The following is a 12,600-nucleotide window of genomic DNA, read 5'->3' on the forward strand; positions in this document are numbered from 1 at the left end:
TGTATTTTCACTGTTCAAAAGAAAATGTAACAGCTGAGAACCTGATAGGGGAAAGAACATACCAGTTTTGAAAGGCAAAGACCGAAGTGCCTAGAAACCAATGGTATTAGTCAAAGCAGTTTGATTTTAAGACTCAAACAGTTGTTTCCCAGTAAGCATGGCTTCCTCCCAGTCATTTACAGTGCCACTTAAATACTCGTATTTTACGCAAACAGTATTAATTCTACATTACCATTTCTTTTATGGCTCTTAGAGCATCTATGTCACCCAGCTTAGCTGCAGCACAAGCCAAAGGTGGAAGCAATGCATCTCTTACGGCTTCTAACTCCTGAGAAACAAATAACAAGGAACACTTAATATCATCCTCACCTGTAATATGATTGATGTCCAAGTCATTAAAATCCTGCCGTATGCTTTCACATACAGTTTCCAAATTAAACTTTTGGATATTTAAAAATGGTAGCACTTAGTTCTTAGAAGGAAAGAAGTCTCATGGTTATTTTTACATTTTGTAGGTCCTGTATCTGTGAAGTTATATATTCCTCCCCTCCAAGCAACACTCTAGTTACCCGATATCTATATACAGCATTTCAGGTGCACATACTAATTGCCATCTCTGGCAAATTTACACAACAGTAGAGGAAGGGCTAGAAGACATTGGAAAAGACTGTACAGTCCATTCTCCTCAATACTTGATCAACTTTATCCATGGGATCTCTCAGATATCTGCACAACCTGCACTTTCAAACCTCCACTGACAAATCCCACTGGTCCCTTAAATATTTTCCTGTTTCTCATGCACACTAAAGAAGAGCCATCCAAGTATTCATCACCTACTAAAAATCCCACCTGTCCTGAAACCAAGCCAAGAGCAAATGCTTGCAGTGCTCTTCACTGAACCACCAGTATTATGTTTTCTTATTTTCTGTGAGGAAAAATCACCTGTGTAGTGATTCCTCAGGATCAGCCTTCTCTTACTACGTGTATAATAAAGCTGTTTCACCCCTCATTATTTGGATTGCTCCAAACTGTCGATGCCTTTGACCACAAAAACACAAAGCACTTTTTCCTATCATTGATACCCTGAATTACAGCAAGTGTCTGAGGCCTGTGATTGTGCAGCCAGGCAGCCAAGAAAACAAACTCAAACTGAAGTTACAAAGAAGAAAAAAAAAAAAAGAGTTACTATGTTTTTAATTAAAAACATTTTAATGTTATGCTTGTCATTGTGTCTTTTCTCCCTAGTTAGCTGGGATGCTCAGTACTAAAAAAAAGATAATAAAAATAATAAAAAATACCCAGTGCTCCATTTTTTTTCCTTGGATTTTTTTTTCACTTTCAGATGAAGTTAGGTTCCTTGAAGTGAGTTTACAGTTTTACATGAGTTCAATTTTAAGTATATCAGAATATACCTCCTTGCAGCTGATACTCAGAGATTTGGCAATCACTTGAATAAACTTGCTATCTCTCAGAGAGATCTTGTCTCCTGTGGGTACAACAGTCATTTCTCCTCTTAGATTCTCACTCAGCATCTGAAAAACGAGTAATCAAGTCCTTTGTTAGCAGGGAAAAATATGGTAGCAGTCTAATAAAAAACCTTAAGATCAAGAAAGAAAACTGTTTGGAAAAACTATGGAAACTAATTGAATGCAGACAAAAGTTTAAAAAATAGTTGCTGTCCCATGAAGATTGCAAGCTTAAAAAGACAAAGAAGGGGGGAAAGGGCAGGCAACTAAAACTTTCCTCTAAAGCCAAGACGCCAAGATAAGCACATAATACAACACCCCACTTTGGAGTATGCAGACAAAAGATCTCTAAGGGGGGAGCTAGTGGGGAGTCTACCTAGAAACACAAAGATAGTGAATAATTGGCAGAGAAAGCCTGAAGACCAGAAATTTCTGAAATGCTGACTTTATCACCATTCCCAAAACACAGCATCGCTGTCTAAACACCTTCTGCACAGACTGGGTACTTAGGCCTCCAAACAAACCCCAGTGCTGCCTGTAGACAGTCATCTATTTTAATTCATTTTTCAAACATTAGCCTGGATTTTGTTAAAATTTGGACCTAACTTCAGTACTAGTCATTTATTATTAGCCATTTATTATTAAAGCAGGAGTGTAACAATTTTGCAGTATGGATGCATCCAGTAGAACCAGAAGAGGAAAAAAAAAGACAGCTATATAGTTCACTACATAGAAATTGCTTGAACCTGGCAATAACAAAATGAAAATACTCTAAAAGCTGGGTTTTGTGAGATCAGAAGAATTCACAGGAAGACTGAACTCAACCATTAAGAAAAAGGAACTGGTTTCCTCAGTTCTGAATTTTACATACTGGCATTCTTTCATTAAATGTTGCTGATGAAGCCATAAAGCATGGAGTTGTTTCAATTAGAATTTTAAAAAGCAGGATTGTGAAAGTTTGCAAGAGCAGATGTGATGTTGGAAGGAGGAATGCCCTGGGTTTACTATGTCTAGGCATGCCCTTTATGAAAGAACCCTCGGAGCACTGCCGGTGCCGTGGCTGCCTGTTGGAAGAGTCACTGACACACGTAACTCTCGGGAATAGCGACCGCTTTGGCGCTTCCGTGCTTGGCAGGCTGAGATCATCGCTTGGCCCAGGTAACTTTAGCAATTGGCACCTGTCCTGTACGTGCCCAACGCAAAGCCCCATGTGTCCTAGTCTGTTCTACCAGCTCTGCAGCCGTTTACATGTGTCTGGGGGCACATTCCTTGCTCCTTTGTGTTGAAAGAGACTCCTAAAATAACCACGCCAGCTTCAGGAGAGCTTCCGTCTCTGGGGAGACTATTGTTTGGTGATATGTTTAGCTCAGGATCTTGCCACAGACAACATATTTCCAAGCTTCCTCTCCTCCTGGTCTCTCCCATTCATTCCTGCGCAGGCAGCGCGGCACGCTGTGCCCCTAGCTGTGCCAACCCAATTGTTTGTGGGGCCCTGCGATGAGTCAAATGAGGAAACTGATGGTGCTTTAGCTCACAGAACTTGCAAAGGTTACTTTGCTTTTCAAGCCGTGTCAAGGAGCTCCTGGTACCAGCTCATTAACACGACATGGCACGTTTCAAAGGGCAGCACATGAAGGTGCAGGAGCACCTTTGTGCCAGTGGTGCCTAAGATGTCATATCATCAAGTCCTCAACTAAGTAATGCAGTTACATTGTCTTGCAAAACTGGATCTCAAATTAAGTTTTAACCCATAAACCTGGGCAGAAAGCCATCTGGGAAAGTTTCTTCTGTTCCAGGTCGTGTGTTCCTCTGTGTAAACATTACAAGCTCTACAATAAATAGCAGGCTAGTATATTTAGAGCCCAGGTTAGGGAGCAAACTAAAAAAGCATCAGTGATGAGCTCTGATTTCTAAAGTGTACATATACAAACATATGCTCACATAGAAGCAAAATAACAGCAAATCAGTACTAGATTTTTAACGTTTAGGTACCATTAATGAAAAATACCACTATTCTTCCCACAGCATTTTATGTTAACTGCTAATCATTTTTCTTGGACAGGGTATATTGTTGCCTGCCTTCCTGACGAGATGCACAGCTCCTTCTCTCATTCTGTCAGCTCAAGCACTTTATCAAAGAACTGAAAGCTCAGAATCTGCAAACTATTTCTAAGCACAGTAAGTGGTACTACCTCCCACCCAAGTTATGATCATAGGTATCCTAACATGTTTCTCTCAGAGCTGCTAGTGGGAGGAAGATACTGAGCATGAAATAACGCTCAAGTTTGTTTCAACTTTAATAAAAACAAATCACCACCACCAGACTCACACGTGCATGCCCAGCTTAGTCTAGAGTGACTCATCATGATGTCATTACCCAAAGTGTCAGGATTCTGATTTCACTGTATACAGGCACAGAAAGATGCTTTCTGGCAGACTGATGCTCACCCATCTAAGTTAGAACATTTAACACAGAACTGTGGATTCACAGTATTAAGGAACCGTCCTATTTGGGGGAAACATCTTGATTAAAAAACAATGAATAAAAAGAACCTTGCTAAATTGGTTAAGCTATTAAAGTCAGTTACAACTGTTTTTAAGATAATCCTCTATTTCTGATGCATTTACAAAATGTGTCCTGTTTTAGGAGAAAAAAAAAGAAAAAAAATCTAAAATTGACATGAGTAACACTGTAAAGGAAAGAACTGCAGGCACCATTTATTTTCAGAATGAACTTCAGGTGAAATCTTTACTCCACTTAAGTCAATGACAAGATCTTTACTGACTTTAGTAAAGCCAGATTTCTGTCTTTCCTATGAATTTCCACATACAGATTTTTAGCAGAAAGGTATCCAAGATAAGCTACTACCATTAAAACGGAGTACTTTTATGACTTGGTTGTGGTCTTCAATAGATTTATGCAGAATATATTCTTTCCTTTCATTCTGCATATATTTGCTTAACAATATTTTCTATATGAAAAAAAATGATATTCACACTGTGGCTCTGGAATCAATTACTTTGAAATGCAAGGGAGAAGGTCAAGCCATTCAGCTAGAGAGAAGCTAGCACAGTAGAGGAGAAAGTTAAAGACTTTCAAGGTCACACCAATATGTACCTGCCTCTTCTCCTCCCAGGTAAGTTCACACTTGCTGAGCGTGTATGATAGTTTAGCTAGGGCTGCCTCTGGTGTCATATCTCCTCCAGGAATTATTCCAACATCAGCGAGAGTCTGAATAAAAAGCAGTAATGACTTCAGTTAGCATTGCACTCAGGAATACTTGTGCATACAGAAAACATACGTGAGTTATAGGGAACCACACAGAATCCAATACACAGCCAAACCTCCACTGAGTCCTGCTCCTTTACAACTGTAACTTTCGTAATTTTGGTTATCAAATACCTGAAAAATACCTGCCAGATGAAAAAAGATGACTTATGTTTTAAATTCCTTTTCATTAAATAACATTGAAAAGTATTTAACCAAACACTTGCCATGGTCATTTACCTATGCTAAAATGGAAAGGTTACAGGTTGGTATGAGCTATCTGCAGCGTTGTCAGATCATCTTCACTGAAAAGCAGCAGCTACTGTGTTATCACCCAGTGGCTTTCCTCACTGAATATTGCCAAGCAGGCTGTTCTCTCACACACGTATTTACCATTCTTTTACGGGGTATTACTTTGCATGAATTCCAGCACTACAGTGTACTCACAGCAGGAGGGTTTTCGCATCTTTCCAGGCTGCACTCGCAGTATATGATTTAGAAAGTACAACTGAAATGCACAATTTACACAGGTCTGACAAGAATAAGTGCAAAAGATGACACAATCCTTTTAACTTATCCCTTCAATAGTTAAAAAAAAAAAAAAACACTGAACCAAGTTAAAAAGCAAAAATAAGCCAACTGTGCTATCCCCAGCAAGCTTTGTAAGTGCAAAGTGGGCAAGGCAGCAAAGACAAAGGAGATCTCAGACCTCCTGTCACTGAGAACAGTAGCAGGGCAAACACTCAGGCTTCTTTAAATCAGAGATCATCATGTTTATTATAATGTGATGCCTCAAAGTTAAGCATCTTGCAGTAGGTTCTTTACACTGATTTGTTTTTAAATTCCTTGGGTATAAACTGCAGTTTCAAAATGTGGTGTGCCTTAACTAGTATTTTAGCAAGATACAGTGCCCTAATCAGTTCACTATCTCTGAGCTCCCCAGATTGGCATTTTTAAGACTCCCATAGAAAAATATCTACAGAAAAGGTGGGAGATGGAGAGCCAGACTGCATTTAGAAACAAGGAACAGTTAGAACTTTTTCAATGGGCTTGGGAGGGAAGAGGACCAAGGGATTTCCCAGCTTCCTTCCCAAACCTAAAGCTCCCTCAATTTCCACACTCTGCTGTGCAGATGGATCAGAGGCCAGACATACAGTTAATTAAAACAAATTCTTCAAGAGACTTAGCTGAGCCACTTGACTAGCTTGAATGCATAAAAAATGGCCTGCCCATATGCAAAAACCTGTAAAATGCTTTATTTAAAGAAAAAAAAAAAGAAAAGAAAAGAAAACCAAAGTAAAGCTAACATTACAGACTTTCCAGCATTTGTCCACAATGCTTCCTCTGTAGAGGAGTTCTCTATGAAATGATTAAGTCAATGAAAGAACATGCATGAACTAGGATCTGGCTTTGTCAGTATTCTCCTCAACAGACACCAAGAAAACAGGACAGCCTCCCTCAAAGGATGATGAAGCAATATAACACAACACATGCCCCACATAAAATATAAAAGCAGAAGTGAACACTTTTCCACATAGCTTTACAGAGGAATAGTAAGACAAAAGCTAGTGACCTCACCAGAATCTCTTAATTAAACATACATTGGATAAGGGTGCAAAAAGCCTGTTTTTTAGAGGTGTCTATCTGGAGAACTTTTGAACAAGAGCAAATAAGAGTTTTGTTCCTCCCGAACATTTTAGCAAGTTCATTTTAAGTAGGATGTCACACAAAGGTTAAACCTCTCTTTCATGTTGTTTTTCAAAAACAAATCTGGTGTCTTTTATTCACTCCAGTGCTTTCTTCTTTCTGTGTGAACTGTTCTATATAATCTATGTATTCTTATTGTATTTACTACAGATCAAGGAACTGCTTCGCAAAAGACCCCTCCTTAAGTTAGAATTCCTTCCCTTTCTGCTCAAAACAGCAAATTACATGTTCTGGAAGCAAATATAATCTAAAGCTGTGTCAAAACCAATGTTAAAACAGGCAAGTTTCAGCACCAGTCTAGAGGATTTAAGTTCACCTTACAGTCTAATGAAGGGACTAGCTCTGCCAGATGGATGGCTGCTCCCAATAAAAACAGGTGTCTAAAACAGGGAGATGAGTCACTCTCTGGCAGGGCTTCTCATGTATTTAATGGCTGGCCTTTTTTTTTTATAAAGGTGAGTTAAATGAGCTTTCTTCACACTACCACTTGCAGCATGTACTGTTGTACGGCTTCGAGCTCTTACTAGCGTCGGTGTTGTCATGTCTTAACACAAAATTAAGAAATTTACTAAAAATGTCCTGAGTATTAAGAGTATCTACAAAAGGTCTGTTTTAAGCTAGCCTTCATAGCTAAGAACAATGGATTTCCATTTTGTGAGATCGATGCTTTCTTAGAAACTCTTCTCCCAATTTCACACTGAATTCAGTTGCGCTTTCCGTAAAACAAACGCTGGCATTTTCAGCATTGCTTGGAATTGCAAGCTTTCTTGCCGTTCTTATGTTGCAAATAAGTAACTATTGGCCTACCAAGTATTACTTTATTTGATCATCTGACCCATGAGCTGGCTAGCAGCTCAGTGGCATCCCTTTGGGAGGGATACTAACAATACAATGCAATAGTATTCTGGAGTAATGCAGAAAAAACAGGAGCCAGCAATAAATAACTGGGATTTGAGCTGACTATTTAGACCATTCAGCCTAGGAGTAACAGGATCTTGTTTACAGACAGATATTTAAATCCTTCCAGCTTAAGCTTTTTCTAATATCATTATTTTATAAGGAATATCTTGACAGTCTAAAAAAAAATCTGGTTTTATACCCCAGGACTACTAGAAGTACAGAACCACATTTCGTCAATAAAATGTTTCATTTATGCAGCAGGAGAGTCTGAAATCAGTGCACAACCCTCACCTGCCCCGTAGCATAGACTGTTGTAACAGACCCCCGTAAGCACTGGGTGCAGTTCAGAATCACCACTTCGCGCTCAGTCGCTTTCTTCAGTTCTTGCAGCAAGTCTGCCCTGTTATTTGGGGCATTGCCACTTCCGTAAGTTTCAAGTACGATGCCCTCAATTGGAGGCTGAAGAAATGCTTTTACCTGTTTAAAAACAAGATAGGAAAGACTGCCAAAGGATGTGTTTAAATCACATTAAGATTTTTATAGGTGGCACAGAATTAAAAAAATGCCTACTACTGTTACAATCCTATAAGTAGCCCTGCATGCCCTTCTGTTCTCCCTATCTGCAATAACTGTAGAATAACCTTACAAAAATAAGAATTTTATTCCTTAGCTTCCTTAAAATCTATCCCTCTATGAATTTAAAAAAAAAAATTCTACAGTAATGACCCCAGCACGAAAAAGTATGAAATTTAGCAGGGGTAAATCTATTGTTTTGTTCTGCTATGGTGCAACAATATAGGCTGTTAATTGCACTGAAACATCATACATAAAACACATGTGAGATTGGAACCCCCTACCATCCCTGCCAGATTCATTTCTTTAATGAACAAAAGTTTTGCCAATAAATGTCTTACTAAGGGAGATAGCTTCTCACCTGTCACAAAAGAACACTGCAATGAAGCCTAGAGTTTTTTTAAAAAAAACACAAGAAACAATTCATTTAATTCATAGCAAATTGAAAAAAAAAAAAAAAAAAAGGAGAGATATTCACTCTGGGCCAATTGTTAATGAAGTAGTTATTGTACCTCATTGTAAGAGGGTACCTAACAAAGTTCTCTTCCTAAGAGCATGTATTTTAGACAACCTAGATGCTTCTCTGTTGATCACATAGGCTGTAATACACTGTAATCCCCTTGAGGCTAACAATGCAGCTGGAGTTTTATTACAAGGGTACCACCCCCCTGCCTTTCCATCTGTTCACACTCACCTAAAAAGCATGCTGATATAATTGAGGAATCCTGCTTAAACTACTGGATTCAATTTAAGATGGCAACAGCCACGAAAGACCTGTCACTTTGAAGGAACTAGTTTGAGAGAAAAAAATTATAAAGACACAAACTACCTAAAGGCACACTTCTGCAGAACTATTTCTAATGGCTCAGATCAGCAAAATAATAATAAGAATCTTCAGGTCTTTATTATACACAGAGTCATCCTAAGCAGCAGTATGAAGAGAACTGAACTGTATTAGAGCATGAATTGCAGAAAAATCCACAGTGATCTCCATATGCCCTCCCCACCATGTATTCTTTGGCTGGATGTTTAGTAATATGCTTCATTGTGCAGCAAGAAAGCATTTCTCTGGTCACTGTAGCTGTACCTGTCTAGAAAAGTACATGTGACCTATTATTAGCCCCGGAAAGAAATGAGCTTTCAGTTCCAAGGCCCAGTTCAGATGTTTTAACAGCTTTCACCAACACTCTGTGCCATGAAAATAGTCTTTGAATGCCCTGGTATTACAAAATGTTTATCAGCAGACAAGATACCTTCCCTTCCCTCCAAGAACCCAAGCACTGCTACAGTGTCGCAGCTCTCAAATTCTGCCTAAGCAAACAAGTGTTTGAGCATCATTTAATTCACTTCCAGAATTCAGTGGCGACACTTACAGCAGCCGCGGTGATTCCGGGGAAGATTCGCAGAAGCCCAACGTTCCTGTTCATATTGGTGTGAACTCGAAATCTCTTTTTGGTATTGGCTCTCCACACTGTGTCCCAATTTACTGTTAAAGAGAAATGGCTTTCCTGATTTAATATCAAAGACATGATATTAAGTACAATTGTAGTACTTCACACTTAGGACATTATCTTTAAAACTGTTTCCTATGTAGGCATTTATAAAAAACAGTGTATTTTTAAGAAGAGGGAATGAGGGCCCACTGAAGACAGAGGCCAAAGCAGCTAATCTACACCTTATTTATTACACCTTACTTGTTAGATGCCACTGAAATTGTATTTAAGGCCACATCCAGTTTAGGTTCAGCTGTGTTATACTTCAGCTTTAATTCCAAAATAGCTTAGATCCCAACACAAATCATGACTACTAATCAGTATTTCTACGCTAGTGCACTTCTAAGATATTCAACAAGTATACTTGCTTCAATTTAATAGTATTTTACAGCAAAGACTTCCAAATCAATCTCCAGCAGTGAACAGGATGATTTATCAGACACAAAGCTATATGCCCATATTCTAACCTCTCTTTGAGAATCATTTGAGTGACAGGACCTGACGGCTTCATGATGCTGAACATGTCCTGCTAGCGTCAGATTGCCCGGTTCCGAGTGCTCAGAAGGCCTCGGCCACATGGCATCAGGCAGCTCTAGCCTAAGATATTTCCTTGCCACACATTGCTTCAAATTTCACTGTTTTGTTATTGGGCTGATATCAACCTGAATTAATGTTTAGAAAGCAGATCTTCTCTGACATAAAAGATATGACAAGTTCTCAATGTCATAATAAAGACAGATGCAGTTACTGTAGCCACTAATCACCTCTAGAGTTTATTGTGTAGTTAGTAATGATTAAATAAAATAGCAAGGATTCAATTAACTCCGATTATACATTTAGAGCCAGAAGCCAGCTGTTTAACTAATAGTTGGGTTGTGTTGAACTATTAGAAGCCAAGTCGTGCATTATTGATTTCAAAATCTTACTGCTGTGATGCAAAAGCAGTGCTGGTAGTTCTGACGACACCCAGAAGGCTCTGGAAGAGGTTTAGCAAATGCCAGCCAGCATCTCAGTGCCATATGTCAATGAAAGCACATCACTTTCAGGTCATGTGAAAACACTACCTGTTTCCCCATCGAGATTTAAGCTTCTTAGTTTTTGGAGAAATACCCAAGCAGCAAGAACAGGCAGAAGATCTAAGTGCATAATACTGGCTTGCTCTCAGCCATGTGAAGAGTTACTCACACCAATTACTACTGCAATCTTTTGCCATCAGCAGACAGGCATTTGCAAGAAAATCAGAGGATGTTTAAGAGCCTCCACTGAAGTCTGCTCTTCTGCTCTATTACCAGAGATACTAAAAACTATATACACCAAGTCAGCATAGAAAATAGCAGCCATCTATAAGACAATTCCCAACTTTCCCTTCCAGTCGTGTTGCTTTAGTGTGCTGTCAGCATGTAGAGACATTGTATGTGCTTTCTGAAAAATATCTATTTTAAATCCTGGAACTTACATGAAACCTGAACCATAAACTGTAAAACAGTTCACAAGCAGTTAGCTTGGTATGGTGCTTATCCTACTAGGCAAATTCCAACAATGTATTCCTATTACTCTGGGAACAAGAGAATAAAAACATTGACTCTTTCCCTGTGAGAAAGTGGCCAGCACAGGTCTGAAATCACCTGGCTGGATTTAGCAGTTGGCCACGTAGCTCTAGGAGGTCTCCATGAGCAAGTCAGAGACCCACAGGAGCACATGAGCAATGCATTTGCCCTGCTTGAGGTCCATGTGTCAGGCTCTGTTCACTCAGCGCTGCCTTTAAAGAGGCAACGGTGTTTAGCAATAAACGCTGTCCTTTCAACCTTCTAACAAACAGATTAATTCTTTAATTCTTTAAAAGCAGCCTCCTCTATGGGCAAGGACAGCAATAAAAGTGTATCAAAGATTTCTTTCCTTTATCCTTCATAAGTCCCTGCCAAGACTTCACAAACACGTACTACAAAGTTTGGCAACTCCCAGCATCCCTAACGTCTGTAACAAACTGAGGAAACCTATCTTGGCATGGATCACTGAGAAGAAATTGCCAAAAGCAGAAGACTAAGAGGAGAGATCAGAGGATAGGTTCACTAATTAGTCCTCTACCAGGCCTATATCTGTACTCTTGGATAACTCTATCAAATAACCCATCATCCTCAAGATATACGCAGCGCATTCAGACATTGCACTGTGATGTCATTCCTGACTATATTAAGAAATGACCAAGTTCCTCAAGTTAAAACTCTTTTGGTTGCAAATCGGGCAGTTTATGTAAGGTGCTCTGTACTGCAGATCACAAATGCAGCCATAAGAGCAACATAATTTCTACAGGTGTCAGCTTTCCATTAGGCAAAAATTTTGAAAGGAAGAACAAAAAGCCAGCGGGATGCAAGAGCTAAAGACAAACGAATACATGTGAAAGCCCAAATTAATCTAAAAGTTATTCAGAATTGTTCTAAGAGAGGCAGAGATCTAGGCAGGGCAGAAAACACACCCATTGCATCCTCCACCTCAAAGATTACATCCCCCCAAAATGCAGTGTATTTACAAAGTATAGCTAAGTTCAAACATCTTTATTCTACAGAATCAATCAGTTATCCTAGTCTCTGATCCTCACATACTGCAATCTTTTTGTTAAAACAAAAAAGAAAAAGAAGTATTAAGAGTTCTTAACAGTCCTTAAACAAAAACACTCCTATACAGAAAGCTCTTCATGTTGTTGTTCAGAACAGCTTTTTATCATATGGATAGGAGTGACTAATGAGGGATATTTGTGTTTGGCACAACACAGAAAACAGTAACCTGTCCTGACTTGGACGGGCTGTGCTCGTAATGAGTTCAGCTGATACGTGTGCTGCATTATGTAAATAGGGATGCAAAGCTGAGGAGCGAGTGTAGCTCGATACTGCTCTTCCATGGAAAACAGAGAGCTCTCAAAGCAATGTACCTAAAACAGAGATGTAATGATTATTTATGTACTGTATCCAAAATGTCTTGGGAGAAGAAAGATTGTTACTTACAGACCTTGCATTGAAGATATTAAGACTTTGGGTTTATTTTTCCAAACAAAAATTGCAGAAACAACCTGCTGGAACTCCCAGGTTCCCACTCGCTCCTGAACACTGGAGCTCTTAAAATCACAGCTTAGAAAACACTTAAAAGAGAGGCCTATACCTGAGGCTCGAAGCAAACTCTTTAGGGCTTGAATCTCTGA

General features: G+C 39.2%; 1 protein-coding gene across 1 annotated transcript in view; it reads right to left on the minus strand.

The window, feature by feature from the left end:
• ASPG (asparaginase) overlaps nt 1-12,600 on the minus strand; it is a 43,942-nt gene that overhangs the window by 15,014 nt on the left and 16,328 nt on the right. The window contains exons 7-11 of the mRNA XM_088539558.1: nt 9,288-9,400; nt 7,633-7,818; nt 4,585-4,698; nt 1,413-1,532; nt 233-328 (exon numbers count right to left, since the gene is read on the minus strand). Coding sequence (XP_088395684.1) covers nt 233-328; nt 1,413-1,532; nt 4,585-4,698; nt 7,633-7,818; nt 9,288-9,400 — 629 coding nt within the window. The remainder of the gene's footprint in view (nt 1-232; nt 329-1,412; nt 1,533-4,584; nt 4,699-7,632; nt 7,819-9,287; nt 9,401-12,600) is intronic.

The sequence above is a fragment of the Tinamus guttatus genome, unplaced genomic scaffold (assembly GCF_059628265.1).
Source record: "Tinamus guttatus ecotype Peru unplaced genomic scaffold, ASM5962826v1 Tinamus_guttatus_pri_ptg000048l, whole genome shotgun sequence".
Classification (NCBI taxonomy): Eukaryota; Metazoa; Chordata; class Aves; order Tinamiformes; family Tinamidae; genus Tinamus; species Tinamus guttatus.